This window comes from Pelodiscus sinensis, chromosome 15 (genome assembly GCF_052426305.1).
Source record: "Pelodiscus sinensis isolate ZL-2025 chromosome 15, ASM5242630v1, whole genome shotgun sequence".
Taxonomy (NCBI): Eukaryota; Metazoa; Chordata; order Testudines; family Trionychidae; genus Pelodiscus; species Pelodiscus sinensis.
This window is the reverse complement of record NC_143066.1, coordinates 39676218-39696389: the sequence shown is the minus strand read 5'-3', so window position 1 is coordinate 39696389 and position 20172 is coordinate 39676218. Positions and strand designations below refer to the sequence as shown.

Sequence of the window (20172 nt, the reverse complement as noted above, 5' to 3'; positions counted from 1 at the left end):
TACAATCAAAACTTGTTTCAAAACATTATCACAGTATGTTAACTGGTCATCAGGCTGTAATTTGGCGCGGATGCTTTCAAAACCGCCATCACAGGTTGTGAAAAAGATCATTGTGTCATAGACTATATGTTGTATCTATCACCACTAGACTCTTGAAATACAGGGTTTCAGGTATTTCCTCGGCTCCCCAAGGCTGCCTTGGAACATCTCTGGATTTTTGGTAGTGTTGGGAATTGGGGTGGATGCTAAACTGTGAAAACTGCATGGGCTAGAATAAGTGGGCAAGGACAGAGAGTCCAGGAAGGCCACAGGCTGAATACTCCCCTTTGGAAGTATGGCCTGATTCACTTCACACAGAAGACTGGTCATTTTTCTGATTACATGTATTCAATGTCAGCATTTTCTTTTCTTCCCAAAGGCAGTGAGAATCCTCAAGGCTGGGCGGGGCGCGGGGCGGATTCATCTGGAGATATTTTACTTGCTCATTGTAGGCAGGGGGCAAAGCGAGTGCCCAGGCTCCCAAATGCTAAGGGTTGAGGTCAGTTTTTAGGTGCCAGCCCCACAGCGCACAAGGCCCTGCCCGTGACTGTTGCTGCGACAGGGCTCACAGGCAAGGCACGAGAAGCTCTCCTGGTGCCACTTGGCCACTCCCAGGCCCTGAGGCGGGGTCACCAAAACCGGGGGTCCCATCCCCAGGTGGCCATCGCAGTGAGGGAGATTTTGCACCTCTTCTTGGTACATATTAGATTCTGGCCCTGAGGCCCCCAAAGATTGGAGAGAAACTTCCCAGTGGGGAGGACTCCAGTTGAATGGAGTCAGTTCAGTCAGCCAGGGATAGAGGGGCCCTGACAGCGGGGACACTCTATGGTCGTTCTCTATGGTTAGGAGCAAGACAGCGAGTGATGGGTAGAGAGGCGTTGGAATGGAGGGAGGCGCTCTAGGCTGCGTCTCGATGGTCGGGACGCCGGAGGAGCATTGTGCCGCGAGATCAAGGAGAGGCGACGCTCTAGCCCTGTCCCCTTCGGGGTTAGCGCGGGGACTCTATGGTTGGGCGAGGCCGGCGCTGAGCGCGGCGCGATGGGAAGGGTGGCAGGCGGCGCTCTGGGCCGCAATCCCGCGTCTCTATGGTCGGCGGAGCGCCCGGCTGGGGCGGCGCTCTAGGCCGGCCGGGTCTCTATGCTCCGGGCCGGTTGCTAGGCTGAGCCCGCCTAGGCCGCGGCGTGTCCCGGGCGCCATGGCCGCCTCCCCGTCGCCGGCGGCCGGCCCGGCGGAGCGGCTCTGCGTGCTGTGCTGCGGGGAGCTGGAGGTGCTGGCGCTGGGCCGCTGCGAGCACCCGATCTGCTACCGCTGCTCGGTGCGGATGCGGGCGCTGTGCGGGGTGCGGTACTGCGCGGTGTGCCGGGAGGAGCTGGCGCAGGTGAGCGGGGGGGGGGCGGAAGTGGGGCAGGTGAGCGGGAGACCTGGCCTGGATGAGAAGGGGGGGGCTTGACGCGGTGCCCAGGCTCGGGGGGGGGGGCGGCGGGGGGCTCGGGGGGGGGCGGGGGGGGGCGGGGCCCTGGCTCGGGGGGGGGGGGGGGGGGACGCGGGGGCGGGGGGGGCTTGACGCGGTGCCCAGGCTCGGGGGGGGGGGGGGGGGCTTGACGCGGTGCCCAGGCTCGGGGGGGGCCGGGGGGGGCTTGACGCGGTGCCCAGGCTCGGGGGGGGCCGGGGGGGGCTTGACGCGGTGCCCAGGCTCGGGGGGGGCGGGGGGGTTTCCAGCCCTAGACCCCCAGGGCCGGCAGAGCCCTCAGGAGCCATCAAGTCCAGCCCCCTGCCCGAGGCAGGACCCGCCCGACTCCACCAGCCCCGCCAGGGCTCTGCCCAGCACAGACCTCACACCCCTGGGGATGGCGATTCCACCCCCTCCCTCGGGACCCAGCCCAGCGCTTCCCCACCCGCCTCGGAGAATGGATTTTCCTCATCTCCAACCTAGACCTCCCCCCCTGCAACCTGAGCCCATTGCTCCTCGTTCTGCCCCCACTGAGACCAGCCTCTCGCCAGCCTCTCTGGAACCCCCAGCAGGGAGCTGAAGGCTGCTCTCAACTTCAGGCTTAAATTTGACACTTTACACTTAAGTTTGAATAAAGACTCTAATTATCTGACCCATTACAAAGATAGCTTCCCCAGTTATCACCTCTAATATCATTAGCTCACAGACATTTACCTTCCCCCCCCCATCCCCCTTCTGTTCTGAAATTTGATTTGTCCTTTTCATATGTGTTCATTTTTTTTTAATTGTATCCTTTGGTATATATGGTTGTGACAATTTTCTTCCACTATTTGATCTGAGGAGGTGGGTCTGGCCCAGGAAAGCTCATCACCTATTAAACCATCTTGTTAGTCTTTAAAGTGCTACACAGTCCTGTTTTTTGTCTCAAATCCCCCCTCACTCTTCTCTTCTGCCGACTTAACAAACCCAAATCCCTCAGCCTCTCCTCGTAGGTCATGTGCTCCAGCCCCCGAATCATTTTGGTCGCCCTCCGCTGGACCCTTTCCAATGCGTCCACATCCTTTCTGTAGTGGGGGGCCCAGAATTGGACACAGTCATCCAGATGTGGCCTCACCAGTGCCAAATAAAGGGAATAATCACTTTGCTAGATCTGGCAATGCTCCTCCTAATGCACCCAATATGCCATTCGTCTTCTTGGTGCTCTGTTGATTCAGATCCAGCTTCTCATCCACTGTAATCCTCAGGTCTTTTCTGCTGAACTGCTACCTGTCTAAAGGGCTCGACAAATCACTGAATCTACTTGCACATGGCGAGTAGATTTCAGCCAGTTGCCCCGTTCACCGGCGGCGCGTGCATGTGCAATGCGGGTCTTGCGCATGCGCAGTGTGGGGCTGGCAAGTAGGTTTCGCCACATCTGGCTGGTGTGTCTCTCTCCCACCCTGCCTAACTGCAGGCAGAAGCTCAAACAGCTGTAATTAAATAGCTGCTTTGGTTTAATGATGTTTGGGGTTCGTGGAGTCAGTCACATATCATCACGTAGTCTAGTCCAGTGGCGTGCAAAGTACCAGCTCACCAAATATCAGGCATTGAGTCACCTGGAGGTACGGCAGGCATCTCAAACTCATGGCCTTTGTGCCACTGCCAGCAAGTGAGTCCCTGTGGCCCTGGGGGAGGGTGTCCATACCCTATTCCTAATCCCAGTCCCTGCTCCATGCCCAACCCATCTCTTCCCGACCCTGCTCTGCCCTCTCCCCCCATAGCATTCCTTCCCGTGAGTCCCCCCTCTCCTGAGGGTGGCAGCAGGGGTCAGCCGCCCCTACAGTGAGCAGGCTGGTGGGAACCGTGGGACGCGGAGCAATGCAGACGTCTCTGCTCAGCTCCGCTGCTTTCTCCCAGGCCAGGTTGGTCACCCCACTTCATCATTCTGCACACACCTCCTCCAAGCCTGCCAGCAGAGCCATGGAGCTAGCAGTTAGAAGCTGCTCTAGCGTAGCTGTGCTGCCCATGGGGGGGTCCCCAAGGTTTTTTATATCTCCTGGGGGCAGCAGGCAGAGACTTGGGGGGGAGAGGAGGGGAATGCACCGAGACTCCCCACTCCAAGCCCTGCCAGAGGGGGGTGCCTTCTGGGCCGCTAGGAGGATTTGAGGACTGGTACTGTGGCCCCTAAGATAAACTGAATGTGAGACTCCTGCTGGAAGGTGACCTCGTAATCAGTGGGTGTGTTAAGCCAAGCTATCTGCTTGTCCTGGTACCGCAGACTGTGCTGTGCCTCTGAAGGGGCCTGTCTCCTGGTGGTGGGGGGGCTGGTAGAACTGCTTTCATACCTCTGCCTAAGAGCTAAACCTGCTGCTGACTGCTTCTGGGGTGCAGTGCAGTCTCCAGTGCCAGGACAAACAGGAAACCTGCCTTAGCACCTTTGCTACGCCACTGACCTGAAGCTGCTCTTGGTGCCCCTATTCCTTGTCCCAGCCATAAGCCCACCCTGAACTCATCATTCCCAGCCCTATCCCAGAGCCAGCACTTGAGTTTGTAAACCACTGGTCCAGTCTCTGCTTGAAGTAAGCACTGTGGATATATACAGCTGTGTGCGTGCGCGCGCATCTGGAATATGGGACTCACCCTTTGAAATATTCATATTCTGCACTTCCAATCGCAGCAGGGGTGGGAAGAAATGCTCCTGGGCTGCAAGGTGCACAGCACTGCACAGTCAGTCGGGTACTAGCAAGGACGTAGTGTCTTCCTCTTAACTGTCAAGTGTTCTCTGCCGTTGCTGGCAGGCTCAGCAGCCTAGATAGATCAATGGGCTGATCTTGTATGGAGAATCCTATCGGAGCTAAATATGGCAACATGTTCCCGTGGTGAAGGACTAAGTATTATTTATCATTCCAGAGACCATCTGTTTGTTCTACTTCGTGTTTGAAGCTGTCACAACTATAAAAGCTAATTCATGTAATAAGGAGCAAAGATTGCCTTGTATATAGAGGGTGGAGACCCAACAGAGACCCAGACACCCTCCCTGTTTGCATGGTAACACCCTAGATATGATTCACACACAAGCCGATTTAGCTTGAGGAAGGGAGGTTTCTCATTCTATCTCACTTACAAACCCACCAATTTGGGGATTAAGTTGTCAGGACTCTCAGGGTTGTAGAAACCCTCACCATAAAGTTTACTACTCTGGCAGCTTATTAAAGCAAACTTTAATGGAAAAGAGGGTTGGGGCAGTCACCTGTAGTCAAAGTGCTGCCACTGTTCTGGACGTGGGTTTGCCTTCTGTGGGCTGCTGAAATGGTGAAAGAGTTAATTTGGGCTGGAGGTCAGATTATGGTGGTGATGAAGCCTAGAATAGTTTACAGCGACATGAGCTCTGTAGGTGGAAAGACATCCTTTCCATTTCTTTCACCTAGAACCGTGGTCACCAACCAGTAGATCTCAGGGGCTCTAAGAGTAGCTCTTGAGCCCTCTCTGAACTATGCGCCTGCGCAGTGCATTTACATTAGATTTCCTCATTTGAGGAGCAGCTACTCACCGAGCAACAACACAGGTGAATAGCTGTGAGGAATGGTGGGAGCTGGGAGGTCGGGAGGACTGAAATACCCCAGCAAGCTGACTGTGGCTTTCAGCTGAAAGAGGCTGCCCCATGCTCCAGCTGATCGGTGGCTTCTCCTCTGTGCCTGCCCACGTGGAGCTTGGTGCACCCTGGCTGAGCGCCATGGCCAGCTGGTCAGGCAGCCAGTTCTCTTCCCTCCAGACCAGCTGCCCTGTGCTCAGCCCAGAGAGGCTGCATCTAGCTCCAGCTGTGCTGGAGCAAGCTTCCCAGGCTGAGCACAGGATCACAGACGCCCATCTGATGGACTGTATACGACTAGCAATCTCAGACTACAACCCAGACTTCAAGACACTGGCAGATACTGTTCAGTCACAGGTGTCACACTGAGACTTTGTTATTGGAAGAAAAAATACATAATTCTCAATACTTGATTTTAGATTTACAGAATAGCAGAGAACAAAATGTATAATTGTAAATGCTTCATTTGACATTTAAATAGCATGAATTAAAAACAGACCATTTATTTCATAACTATAAACGTGATTTTAATTTTATATATTGTATAATTTAAAAATAAACTGTTTAACAGAGTGTATAAGGGCTGGGGATAGCAAGTGATGGACAGGAGACTAGAGAGGGCAGGGCTTCAAGGAAGGGGCAGGGCGGTGGATCTTCGCCTGTTCTGAGACTTAAAAAGTGATCTTGGGTGTAAAAAGGTTGGAGACCACTGACCTAGAAAAAGATTTGTAGCTTCACTCCTGGGTATAGTGCTTGGCTTAGAGCTCTGCTTCTAGTGATGCAGCTGCTGTTCAGCTGCAAAGAGAAAGGTATGGAAAAGCAAGGTATTGAGAGATTATTTCTCTGCTTTGATTTTCTCTCTCTCTCTATAAAAAAGTTTTTCCTGCAGGGCAACAGAATGACGTTGTCACGCTCTCTGGCTGTGAAACCCACCAGAGAAAGCAGGGTACACAAGTGTAGGGAGCACAGAGCGCAACTCACTAGTTATTTTAAATAGTTAAGTAAACCGGTCCCTGTTCTCTAGTGTTGTTTTAAGGAACCAGTGATAAGACTGTCTGTCACCTCACTGGATTCTTGCTCCCATCTGAAGCTTGGGGGAAGGTGTTTTACATGCTTTGTCTAGACTTGCTCAAGTCCTGCATTACAGAACATCCTGATGGTGGCCTGTCTACTTTTTCAGCTGCTTCAAGTAGGAGGATTCTGCAGTACTTTATTTCAAAAAGGAAAAACCTTATCTGAACTTTATTTAATGTGCTTTTGTATGCTGGAATTTACCCCTTTACAAATCAGTATTGCAAAATCCTATTGCAGCACGGGAGAGCAAGTCAACCACATCCAGTAATCTAATTACATAATCTGCAATATCTCTTTAGAATTTGGGAGGGGAACAGGAATGTAAAAAGATGACAAAGAAGCTTATTTTTGAAACGTAAGAGAACTTTCTCTAATTCTTCAGAGAAAATGAGATGATTTCTGGGTCAGTGCAAATGTCATATAGCTAATATTTCAGCATGTGCAATATCCTTTTATTATTATTTCAAATGTACATATTGAGACAATGAAACGTTAGATTTTCTGACCAGTGAATTTAGGCAGAGTGACTTTGGAGCAGTTTCTGAGTGTTAGCTTTCTCCTGCCAAGCAAACCTCTTCTGAATTTCTGCCTCTCTTCTCAGCCAGCTTTTGACTTAGTTGTGGTGATAAAAGGTAGGGGGACCATATTGAACTATTGAATTTAGTTCAATAGTTGGCGCTGAAGAGGCTGATCTTCTCCAGTGGCAGAAACTCTTTGACACTAATTAATGCATGCTTATAGACTAACTGAAGTGTTAGAGCATAAGCTTTCATGGGCAAAGACCCACTTTGTCAGATGCATCTGACGAAGTGGGTCTTTGCCCACGAAAGCTTATGCTCTAACACTTCAGTTAGTCTATAAGGTTCCACAAGACTCCTCGCCGCTTTCGCAGATTCAGACTAACACGGCTACCCCTCTGATACTTAATGCATGCTGTGTTCTTCGCTGGCAGGGTTCCTTGCTGCTTTCCCAGTTCTGCATTTTTGCAGACATAATTCTCTTTCCAGTCAATTATCTGCCCTTCCTGTCTGCAGTTCACCTTTTCGCTCATATTTACTCCATTATTTTGTTACTTGTCACTTGATGTTCGATTGAGCATATTTTCCATCTATTTTTCTCAGTGTCAGTATCAGCAGGCCCATCTCTTTGCATATTAGAATATAATTTTGGGTGACTGGAAGTGTCAGGAACTGATCAGCTGTTGATCTCTGGGTCAGAGGTTTGAATATAGCCAGGGTTCCTAGTGAACCTCTGATGACTGGCGACTGATGTGGAATGAGTCTGAAGGATCTCAGTCCAGTTCCCAAAGAAAAATGTTCACAGAATTAAGAACTGTCATTAACCCTTTTCATTGGCAGTCCCAGTAGACAAGTCAATAAGATAAACGGAGGAGACTCTACATCCTTCTTATCCTGAAAGGTAGCTTGTCTGGGTCAGAGCTGAGGAGCCCTGTTGGGGTAGGGCAGGAAGCTTGCCCTAGTGCTTCCTGTGCTATAAATAAGATTTCAGTTTCCAGAGTTCCAGGTGCTTTTCAAGAATGTTAAATTCTCAATGAAAAATTCTCAGCCTTCAAACTGTGTCTTATCGTTTATGCAGCGCTGAGGTGGGGGGAGAGACAAGCCATTTAAGGAATAAGAATTAACACCCAAGTGGAATGATTGAAGCGGTATTTTAAAAATGAATTGTGAGGTCTAGGAAATACAGTCCGACCCATTGTTTTATCATTGCCAAATGAAGAGCTCCTCCCTAATAAACTGTTTGGATTGGCGGCTTTTCGGTCACTCTAATCATTTGAGTGACATGAAGCTCTCCTGTCCACGTGCGTAATAGACCGAGAGTTTGTGGAAGCCAGACATCCTATTGTTTGTTTTTTCTTCAGGACTATATTTAAATAAGTTTACAAATTGATAGGACATTCTATTGTAAATCCCTATGTAGGGATATTGATAGGGTGCTGATAGAAATTAGTATTGATAAGAGGTTAACATTTATCTAGACTACATTCATCTTCTGCAGTTTTGTCTTGTACTCTGATGGTTGAAGATCTTGTCTTAATCCCCATGGAGGGCAGGGTGCAGGCTGAGGAAATGCATCTTGGTATAAATATGTTGAGTCAAGCATATGGGGTCTTACCCACATGTTGGAAGGGCACAAAGAGCTACACGAAACAGGAAAGTGAGTAAAGGTTGATGGTTCTACATTCACTTAGGAATGGTCACAACGCTAGAACATGAAATTAAACTAAGCAGGTGCACGAGAAATGATGATTTGATGTTAAACTTCCATATTTCAGAACATAACATTTAAATGAAGTTGGTATAGGAAAGATGAGTGTTGGACAGAGAAACTTAGAGGCAGTAAAAGATACTGTTGCTGGTGAAGGTACTTGAGCAAATGGATAAAAGCTTTGTCTCAATCCGAGGTAATTTCTGCACATGTGGATGATCCGCTGGGTCTGCGTCAAAGCCTAGGATAGAAGTGAGTTCTCTGAGTAGCCTGTACCTATTCCCACTCCTGGGATGCGCTGGCAATGCAGCTTGGATGGTGGCGCGCTCTTGCATCCCTTCCCTTCTTGCTCTCAAACATTCTGTGGGCAAGGTTATAAAAGGGGAAGGGGGTGTATGCTGTCCCAGCAGCCTAAGTTCCTTCTAACTGTAGACTAACCGGCTGACTAAGACTTGTGTGCCTACCTGTCTGATGCTGTAGTACGTTTTCTTTTGGTCTTCTTCATCCAGATTTCACGGTCCATGACACATTTTGCTTGGCTGTGAATTTGGTAGGGCCCTATTCATAGACTAGGTCTGTTAGTAGCATAATGTTTGTGTGTGATTGGGAAAAGCAGCTAAGAAAGTCAATGTGGCTACATCTCTTCTGGTGATGCACTAATTAATGCAGAGCAAAGTGGCAGAAGTAATGGTCATAGACCCAATGTAATGTTGGAGGTAGATGAAAGAAGATAAATGCCAGTGTAGTGTATAATGGGGTGGGAAAACAGGCCATGCTTGTTTGAGTCACATGCACATTCCGGGCTATGTAATCATGGGGAAGACTGGTTGAGTTAAATAAAATTACTTTGGAAGAAGCCAGTGGACTCTAAATGATCATAACACACCCCCTGCATTGTAGACTCAAAATGATCATAATCCTCCACCCACAGCCCTCATTTCATGAACTATAGGAGTCTTAGCATCAACACAAAACAAGTAGAGCTTATCTACTGTAACCTGTCTGAATTGGTGCAGGTGATTCTAACTGTTGCGTTACTAGTGTGATTTCTTTGTGTTTGTCTCTTGGCTGGCTGTTTAGGAGTGAAGAGAATATGCTTCCTCTTTATTAGATTGCTAGTTTCTTTGTAAACAGTACTTAGACAAGATGCATCTGAATTTGCTAATCCTCTTTTTTCATTTTTCCCTCCCTTATTGATTCTTGATAGCTTGTTTTCTTAATGAGACCCTGGCTTATATCACCTATCTCTTCTATCTAGGATTCTATATACGCCTACCAGTAGTTGTAACAAGTTTAGCTTATAACAGTGATCAAATGTAGGCCAAAATAACATATAGTTTCATATATGCTTTCTCTGATCTTTCCTGTTTGTTGTCTGCAGGTGGTCTTTGGAAGGAAGCTTGCATCCTTTTCAACAATACCAATTAACCAGCTGCAACATGAGAAGAAATATGACATCTATTTTGCTGATGGAAAAGTTTTTGCACTGTATAGGTAAACATAGCATTCCTTTCTCCATCCTAGCATTATCCTCTTTTCCCTTCCTTTTTTCCTTGGGGCATCTGAGCAGTGGGTGTTGATACAGGAAGAACATCTAAGAAAGAACCTTGAATATAGCTGTAGTTTCACCTTAGCCCAAGGGTTCTCAAGTTTGTGATACCATGACCCCCCCTCTAAGTTGCTCATGACCCCCTGGGGGGTCAGGACCCACAGTTTGAGAACCCCTGCCTTAGCCTAACAATTCTGGTGTTTTCAGTTGTTTTTGGATATATTGAGTTTGTTTAGAAAGATGAGGTAGACAGGTTAGAAAAAGTGGCCCAGGAAAGTGTGTAACAGGACAGCTCTAAAATAATATCTTGTCCTCGGCATGTAACAGGAAATGAATGCTATCCTGAGGTAAAACAGTACAGACTGATGTTGTGGAAATGTCACTGCGATGTGTATCTTTTCTGTCATGTAGAGAGTGGAGAAAATTGGACATGTGTATCCGGAGGTTTGCAAAAGACCTGAGGCTGCAAAATGGACACACCCTTAAGTCTGAGGTCCTAGGTCTTCAGCTGCTTAATACAGAAGCTGGGATTTGTCATTAAAAGTCACCTTTCCCTCTTTCCCACATGTGGCCATGAGAAAAATGCTAAGAGTGACCTCTTTTCCTTGTAATGCTGCTAGATGTGTTAGGAAGAACAAAATCATGTGATCTACTATTAATCTTGTTTATTATGGTAGTGCTTAGCCAGCCGAGAATGAGTCATCATGGTGTTTGTACAATGACTTGAGCAGAGTAGTAGATAGGGACTTTGTCTTGACAAGCTAAGTAGACAACATAGACACAGGCAAGGGAAAGGGGTGTAACACAAGCAGAATGAGCAATAGGATGGCAGCACACGTCCTGTTAATTCCCTGCTTGTTTAGGTTGTGTGTGTAGATTCGATTAGGAGGAATCCACTAAATGGAAAGAACAGTGAGGGGAGTCAGGATGTGGAGGGGTACAGGACTAGGGAGTAAAGGCAGCCAGTGCTTTGTGACAGGTTCGGTTGCTGGGACCTCCTCGGGACTGTCACGTGAGTTGCTGAAGTACCACTGAGCCTGCCTTTCTGCACTCGTGGGCACCCCTCAAGTCTGTCCTACTGAGCCAGACTCTCAGACTTCCTCCAGCAGCGAGACAGATTGGAGTCACAGACATTTGCAGTAAAATCCCACCCTGAGATCAGCTCAGCTCTGGGAAGGCTCAGCTAAAGGGATTCACTTCAGCACCCAGATATACAGTCTCAGTGGAACCTGAACCCCAGATAAATCCATCTCACTCTGTGAGGTTTTATGTAAGATAAGCTCATGTTTTCCCTTTTCTCAGGGTAAAGAGAAATATGCACAGACTCCTTCCCCCCCCCCCCAGTAACAATGACTTACACTGGTTTATTAATATACACAAGTGATTGTTAATAAGTATAAAAGCTAGGATTTAAGCAGTCATAAGAGATAGCAGACAGAAACAATGTAGATTACTAAATAAAATGGAACACACAAACTAAGCTTAATCCATTCAAGAAATTGGTTACTTGTAGTATCTCACCCTTAGAGGTGTTCTAATAAGCTTCTTTCATAGAGTGGAAAGCCTCCATCTGTGGGCTCCCTCCTCAGTGACCTACCTAGATAAACTCACCCACCCTAAAATAGGTTTGCTTAAGGCGGGAATCCTTTTGTGTTCAGTGTAAACTGTCTCAATTTCAGTGGAAAAGCACAGCATCCAAGATGGGTCCCAGCATCTGGTGACATGTGATATCTCACATGAAAAGCAGTCATGTAACACTTTAAAGACTAACACGGCTACCTCTCTGTTACATCTCACATGAAGTATTTCACGTAAAGCATATTCCAGTTGTGCCATATTCATAAGCATTCATATTTTCATAAAGCCTAGAGAATGTCCCATCACAGCCTTTCCTTGGAGACTAGTACAACCCATTCAGCCTTGTTTGATCCACGAATGGGACTGTGGAGGCTCATTGATATTCTTTTATGGCTTGGCAATGACTGGATTGTAGTGGGTTTGCTGGCCTTCGGATCGAGAATGGAAAATGGAAGCATGCTGTGGGATTTTGCTATACTAACTGTATGAGGCGTTTTCAGTTGGGTGAAATTTGGTTAACCAAGTTTCCACTGTATGAAGTGTTCCCAAAAGCATGTTGCTTGCTGCCTCCTATTATTAGTAAATGGCTAGAGGATAAGGAGGAAATACATTCCGATTAATTAAATAAGTTTTCTCTGAGGAGATGCATTTTGTAATGATGTGTCTAGTTGGAAATGTCACAGTTTTGAAAGCCGACCCCAATGATTTGTCTCAGAGGTTTCTGGAAGCCAGGAATAGTTGCAGAATGACAGTCAGGGGCTAACTCATTACGCTCTTCCCTAATAACCAGGTCTGTGCTTCTGCTGTCACCGTGGAGAATGGTGCTTTATTGTTTCCTCTTTCAGTTTCCCTCTTGCTCCCATATTGAATTAGCTGTAGCTGCGGTCAGTGTTATATGCTGTCAGATACAGTATTACATAAAGTTGTTGCCTCGCAGAGATTTAATGTGACTGGGTTTGACCACATCACAAATTAAGCTGCGAACTCCTTACAGTTACAGTTGGAGAATGTTGGGAACCCACTTTTGTGTGTGAATCCTCGAACACTTGCAGCCTGTTCGCAGGCCATGCGCTCTAATATTTGTATCAATTTTTAAGCAGTACGTTTGCTGCTCCCCTCCTGATATTCAAGCTTCCGTGCAGTTTGCTACACTTCTGCTCTTGGATTGAGGGAGGGTAGTTTTGGAATAAGCTTAACTCTACTCTCCTTGAGTTAGCGATTGCTCAGACAGCTATGAAAAAAGTAACACTCTGTTACTGACAGGCCCTCCAACTGGAGCGGGGAGAACGGACGACTGTCCTGGGGCCCAGCAAGTCAAAAGGACCCAGCACTTCAGCTGCGGCTGCTGCGGCAGTGGTGGTGCCAGGAGTCCCAGGCTCTGTAAATCACTTCCAGAGCATCATGCTCTGGGTGGTTCTAAGGGCTGTGTGGGGAGGAGGCTGAATCATGCCCAAGGCAGCACTGGGCCTTGTCCCTTCTGAGTGCGCTGAAGCGCCCCCCCTCCCCTTTTGCCCAGGGGCCCCGGTGTGGCTGTTGGCTCCCCTGGTTGCTAATAAAACCTTTTTCTTTTCACTGTAGCAGTTGAAGTGCAGGTTTTTGGGAGAGCATTTGAAGTAACCTAGATAAACCTTCCTTGAATCTCTTTGTCCTTTAGGCAGCTACTGCAGCATGAATGCCCTCTGTGTGCAGAGACGCGGCCGTTCAGCACCATTGTGGATTTGGAACAGCACATGAGAAAACAGCATGAGCTCTTCTGCTGTAAACTGTGTGTTAAACACCTGAAGGTGAGCCACAAAAAACGTGCTTTAGGGCTGGGAAAGAGTGACTTCAGTGCATGGGAACCTGTGTTAACTGTATGTTTGTAGAACACTGATGGGAAAGAGGAGGGCAGAATGGAATAGATGAGATGGTGGAGAAATGGAATCAATTACCTAGTCGAAGTTCCTTCCATCCTACCAGTTCTGTTTGCGTGACTTGCAGCATTGTATAACCCCCACCTCTCAAAAATACACACACGAGACACACACACACGAGACACACACACACACACACACACACACACACACACACACACACAGGCAGTCCCCGGGTTACATACAAGATAGGGACTGTAGGTTTGTTCTTAAGTTGAATCTGTATGTAAGTCGGAACTGGCGTCAGCCGCTGCTGAAACTGATCAGTTTCAACCGCGGCTGAATCTGGATGCCAGTTCTGACTTACATACAGATTCAACTTAAGAAACCCAGGCGTCCCCAAGTCAGCTGCTGCTGAAACTGATCAGCGGCTGATTCCAGGAAGCCTGGGGCACAGCAACTCTGCCTCGGGCTTCCTGTAGTCAGCGCTGGTCAGTTTCAGCAGCGGCTGACTTGGGGACGCCTGGGGCAGAGCAGCTGGGATGCTGCTGGGTTGCTCCAGTAGCGCCGAGGAGCCGCGCTACTGGAGCAACCCAGCAGCACCCCAGCTGCTCTGCCCCAGGCGCCCTGATTCAGCCGCTGCTGAAACTGACCAGCAGCAGCTGAATCAGGACGCCTGGGGCAGAGCAGCTGGGGTGCTGCCGGGTTGGTCCGGAGTGGCGCTGTGGGACCAACCTGGCAGCCCCCAGCTGCTCTACCCCAGGGGTAGGCAAGAAAAGCCTGGTCTGCTGTGGGGGGGGGCACTAGCTGCACCCCCTCCCCCCCTCCAGCAGACCAGGGGGACAGGAGCAAAGCTGCTGAGCACGCCCGCAGGGGGACAGCCCAAGCGCGCCCGGGCTGTCCCGCTGCGGGCGTGCTCCGCGGCTTTGCTCCTGTCCCCCTGGTCTGCTGGGGGGGTCCAGCAAAGCCGCTGGACCCCCCCAGCAGACCAGGGACACCAGAGCAAAGCCGACGCCTGGGCGGCTTTGCTCGTTTGCCTGGGAGCAAAGCCGCCCAGGCGGCGGCTTTGCTCGGGTGACCCTGGTCTGCTGGGGGGGTCCAGTGGCTTTGCTGGACCCCCCCAGCAGACCAGAGGGACAGGAGCAAAGCTGCCCAGGCGGCGGGAGTCCCGCTGCCTGGGCGGCTTTGCTCCGGGGCAAACGAGCAAAGCTGCCCAGGCAGCGGGACTCCCGCCGCCTGGGTGGCTTTGCTCGGGTGTCCCTGGTCTGCTGGGGGGGTCCAGTGGCTTTGCTGGACCCCCCCCCCCAGCAGGCCAGGGAGACCGGGAGAAGCTTTTCTCGCCCCGGAGGACACGGGTGGCGACCCGCCGCCCGTGAGCTCTGGGGCGAGAAAAGCTCCGTTCGTAAGTGCGGATGAGACATAAGTCGGATCCACGTAAGTCAGGGACTGCCTGTATATAGGTAGTAGGTATAGCCCAGCCATCTCAAAAAACCTCGATGTTTGCTCCACCCCATGTGTGGTTAATGCCATGGGTCTCCAAAGTGCTATAAAGTGGTGGTGACATCGGGGGTGAACCCTACTTACCTGTGGCTCAGATCTGCTGTATTTAAATTGCTCACCTACACAGCGATCCGTGACTGTTAAAACCTGTTTTTCAACACTACATCCGTTGGAAAGTTGAGTTGCCTCTCGCCTTGACAGTTTACTAGGGGGCCTTAAAAGTGCGTATTTTGCTATCTTTTTCCCTTCGTGGACTCAGTTTTTAATGGCCATCGTTCTGTGGCCTGCGATGGGCAGGAGGTCCGACTAGATGATCGTAATGATAACCTTTCGGTCTTGCAGTCTGAGTCTGGGGACAGCTAGACAGTCAATGTTTTATGCCATCTGAAAGATTAAATTTGAGTGTTCCGAGTATAAAGCTGCCCTCTAGCTGCAGTGGTTCAGCTGTGGCTGAAAGAATGCTTGTTACCTCTAACCTCCAATATGCCTGCTACTTGCCAGCAGTAGGTTAATGTGAGGGATGGGATTCCTTCCAACCATGAAGACAATATATTTGGCACTCCCCACAGTTTTTGTGTGGTTGGTTGTTTGTTTTACTTTCACTGAAATGGAGTAGGAAATAACAGGTCGGCCATGGGCACTTAAGTGGACTGCATGAGAGAGAATCGGCCTGTAGCTGGGTATTGCTAAAGTAAGGCTGTGATTTAATCACGGGGGTTGCAGAAGTCACATAATCCATGACTTCTGGTTATGGCATTTGGGAGGTGCATGGTGCTTCCGTCAGCAGGGAGCTATGGGGTATCTCCATCGCCTAAGCAGCCCCTGCCGCTCCTGGCTGCCATAGGTGGTGAGGGGCACTCCGCAGCTCCCAGGCACCCCTACAGCTCCTGGCCACCATGGGCAGTGGAGGGCACCCGAGCTGCCCTGCTGCAGGTGTTGTGAAAACCCGCAGAGATCCCCATTTTGTCACAGATATTTTTAGTAAGTCACAGATAGGTCACAGTTTCCGTGAGTTTTTCTTCATTGCCTGTGACCTGTCTGTGACTTTTAGTAAAAGTATCCATGACACAGTCTTAGCCTTATTGATAAGAAACCAGCACAGTAATAGTAGTTGTATAGTGCTTCATGCTTTCCCAGACCCTGGAGGTTTTTCTCCTTCCTCTGTAGCATGGGGTACAGATCACAGCTGGAGGATTCTCTGCATCTTGTGGTCTTCAAAGTATTTGAAGGCTTCAATATCTGAGATCTAGGTGGGAGGATTATTCTAGGAGCGGGTGGGTGAGATTCTGTGGCCTGCATTGTGCAGGGGGTCAGGCTAGATGATCATAATGGTCCCTGCTGACCTTAAAGTCTATGAGTCTATGAGCATTTCATATTTGGAGAACTACATCTAGACAGCATCTGTGGAAAAGAAGGTCCTAGTTCCACTGAGAACTGAAGCTGCTCTTGTCTATTGATGATAATGAAGCCAGAGTAATCCTGGCCCAAGATGAGTTTCATACTCTTGGTCTAGACAAGATTTACATGGGATATCCGTTACTAGATTTTGGAGAGTATTTGGCAATGTACATTTTTTGGTTCACTTTGGTCCTACAACTGACAGGTAACTGCTTTTGCTGTTGTATATATCTTGGATTCTGTTATTTCCACTCCAGCTCATCCGACGAAGTGCGTTTTACCCATGAAAGCTCATGACCTATATATTTTTGTTAGTCTCTAAGGTGTTTTTAAAGTTAGACTAACTACCTCTCTGAGACTCAATGCCTAATGTCTTTTGTGTATATGTGTGTTTTGTTGGTATCCTCAGTTTTATAAGCGCTCTTCCCAGAGAGAAAAATTCCATTCCAGTAGCGAAGATGTTGGTTAGTGGTGCACCAGTGGAGGACTGAGCAAGTGTTTGTATATAGGCATCGCATCCAATAGCTCTATGAAGAATGTTACCAAATGCATAACAGCCGACTCATTTCATTTTACATTTTTTCCAGTCTTGGGTAGGCAGAATGCTAGGTATTTTCAGAAAATGGCTTTGATTTAAAGACTGTTCCCACAGAGTTGTAATCCAAACTTTGCTGCATTATTAGCACATGAAACAAAATTTACTAGGAGCAAAAGTGAAACTTGCAGGTCTGTTTTCATTGTTCCAGAAGGGTGAAATTAGATTTAAGTTGGAGAGGGACTTGTATTCTTACTCTCATTCACGGGACCATTCAACCACAGATTGTTCATAGCTCGAAAGTGGGACATTGCTTTGACTAGTAACGTAGGCCAATGTCATCAAGATTGGTAGAACCTGATTTACTCCATCATAAAACGGCGCAGCTCTCTGTTGACATGAGGTAAATTCTTTCTTTAAGATCTTTACGTCTGAACGTAAGTGGTATTCCCGCAAAGACCTCGCTCGACATCGAATACACGGGGACCCAGACGACACATCTCATCGCGGGCATCCTCTTTGTAAATTCTGCGATGAGCGTTACTTAGACAACGATGAGTTACTGAAACACTTGAGACGTGATCACTATTTCTGCCACTTTTGTGATTCAGATGGTGCTCAGGAATATTACAGGTTTGTGCAAGTGGCTGACATGGGTGTCTTTGAATTCGGTTTAAGATTTAAATCTTGATGGAAAGGTGGTTGCATCTGCTTTGAGTCCCTGAGAGTCAGCTGTGCACAGGCACCCAACCCAAGAATGAGCAGATTGCGTTTGATCGTTGTTTGACTTTGCATTGAGAGTGGAACCCTGGGACTGACAGACAGCTTTTTGCCTGCTCAGCTGCTTGTCTCTTGAAGCTAACAGAGACCTGCTGTGCTGAAAATGGGATGTATGTGTTGCTTGTCACGCTATCTGTGCAGACAGAGCCATTGAAATCTAAAAGCTGTGTAAACCTCTATAGATGAATGAGAGATACCATGTGCTATGTAGTGAATTGGCCTTAAAAATAGTGGCAAGAGGCAAACCCCCTGACCTCAGCAGTATTTCTCAGTGGCAGACTGGCTATGCTGAGCTGCTTTACATTTAATAAAGGAAAGGAGGTTTGTAAAGAAATATTTAATAGGCACAGCAGCTGCTCTGGTTTTGTGTTTACAATCAATGTATTTATGACTTTTCCCTCACTTTCGGTTTAAGTGAATTTGGTAGTGCTTCATTGTCACGAGGGAAGGCCAAGGGTTTGGCTGAGCCATATTTGGGAAATTTTAGTGTTTGACATTAAATCTGTCCTCTTTTTGGCTGTACGTTAACACAGGAAGGTGAATGGCAACAGTTCACACGTATGAGATCTTGATTCGTACAGCCCTTCATCTATTTATATCCAGTTCATTCTTTTAAGATTTCTTCACAGTTGAAGGCTAAACACAAAAACATTAGATCCTGGAGTGCAGTTCTGTGGCAATTTCTGCAGCTCTGCTACATAAGCCCACAGTAGCCAATGGGCTAAGGTTTATTTGGGGAAAAGATCTGAATAAAGTTCCTTTCATGAAGGGGCTTTTCTGCAGGCCTAATGTGACATGGTCAATGAGGCATCCTGCCGTGAATTTGGTTTACTTTCTCCAGGACCTACATTAAACTGTTGTCACGACACACAGAGAAATATGTTCAGAAGGCTGCTATTCTGGAGTTTGCAACAGGGCGTGACAACACTCAAAGGGTTTTAAAGAATGAACAGCTTTTAAATTGACTGCATCCTTGAGCTAACCAGTGCCTGCCCTCTTCCCAGCGATTACGAATACCTTCGCGAACACTTCCGGGAGAAGCATTTCCTTTGCGAAGAGGGACAGTGCAATACAGAGCAGTTCACACATGCTTTCCGCACAGAAATAGATTACAAGGCCCACAAAACAGCCTGCCACAGCAAGAACAGGGCTGAGGCCAGACAGAACCGGCAGATAGATCTTCAGTTCAACTATGCCCCTAGGCACCAACGGAGGAATGAGGGTAAGTCGGACTGGAAAGAGTAAGTTGCCAGAAATACCTTCTGATTCCTTAAGGCTTTGAAAGTTCTCAGAAACACAGTGGGGCAGTTAGCCACATGAGGACTGAAAACTCTCATGTCCCATTTTAAAATAAGGCGATTATTTTCATAGCTGACTTTCTGATCTTGCTTGGGATACAGATAATATGGATTGAGAGTGATAACCTGGGTACCTAGAGGGAGACATCTGGTACTGAGTGCATGGAGATACCTGGATATTTTTTACTTTCTTGGAAATTGCTGCATATCAAGATAGAAATTTGCCCTGAACTTGAATCACAATCCCATACTATATAGATTCCATATACAGCTAAACGCCTTTTAGTGTGATAATGGTGAAGGCTAGGTGGTTCTATAAAAATCATGGCTGCTGACTGCATGTCAGGAAAGGTCCGTGGCTTTCAGAATCATCTGTGGAGCTAGGGTGTTGTGTTATGTTAAATTAGAAAAATAATTGAGAATGATGGGACATGTCTCCTGATCAGGTGTCGTAGGTGGAGAGGACTATGAAGAAATCGACAGATATAACAGGCAAGGCCGAGGCGGGAGATCAGGACTCCGAGGAGGGCAGCAAAACAGAAGAGGGAGCTGGAGATATAAGAGGTGAGTAGCACAGTGTGCCCGAGAACCTACTGTTGAAGGTGAAATAGTTTCTCTCTTAAATGATCATAGAATCGTAGAACACTAGAACTGGAAGGGACCTCGAGAGATCTTCAGGTCCAGTCCTCTGCCCTCATGGAAGGACCAAACACTGTCAAGCTCATCCCTGATTAGGTATCTGTCCAGCCTGCTCTTAAATATCTCCAGAGATGGAGATTCCACAACCTCCCTGGGCAATTTATTCCAGTGTTTAACCACCCTGGCAGTTAGGAAGTTTTTCCTAATGTCCAACCTTAAACCTCCCTTGCTGTAGTTTAAGCCCATTGCTTCTTGTCCTATCCTGAGAGGCCAAGGAAACAATTTTCCCTCGTCCTCCCTCTGACACCCCATTAGATACCTGAAAACCGCTATCATGTCCTCTCTCCACCTTCTCTTTTCCAAACTAAACAAGCCTAGTTATTTCAATCTTCCCTCATAGCTCATGTTTTCTAGACCTTTAATAAGTTGTGTTGCTCTTCTCTGGACCTTCTCCAATTTCTCCACATCGTTCTTGAAATGTGGTGCCCAGAACTGGACACAATACTCCAGCTGAGGCCTAAACAGTGCAGAGTAGAGCTGAAGAATGACTTCTTGTCTCTTGCTCACAATAATATATTCTTACAAAGAGTTACAAAGTTTGCAAACAATACCAAGCTAGGAGGGGTTGCAAGTGCTTTGGAAGAGAGGATCAAAGTTCAAAATGATCTGGAGAAATGGTCTGAAG

General features: G+C 48.0%; 1 protein-coding gene across 2 annotated transcripts in view; it reads left to right on the top strand.

The window, feature by feature from the left end:
- The first annotated feature begins 1082 nt into the window (after positions 1 to 1082).
- ZNF598 (zinc finger protein 598, E3 ubiquitin ligase) overlaps positions 1083 to 20172 on the top strand; it is a 30570-nt gene continuing 11480 nt past the window's right edge. The window contains exons 1-6 of one of the 2 annotated variants that reach the window (XM_075899839.2): positions 1083 to 1417; positions 9739 to 9851; positions 13139 to 13268; positions 17192 to 17403; positions 18555 to 18772; positions 19295 to 19412. In XM_075899839.2, the coding sequence (XP_075755954.2) occupies positions 1235 to 1417; positions 9739 to 9851; positions 13139 to 13268; positions 17192 to 17403; positions 18555 to 18772; positions 19295 to 19412 (974 nt within the window). In that variant the 5' untranslated portion in view covers positions 1083 to 1234. The remainder of the gene's footprint in view (positions 1418 to 9738; positions 9852 to 13138; positions 13269 to 17191; positions 17404 to 18554; positions 18773 to 19294; positions 19413 to 20172) is intronic. The other variant, XM_075899840.2, reaches the window with a different exon arrangement.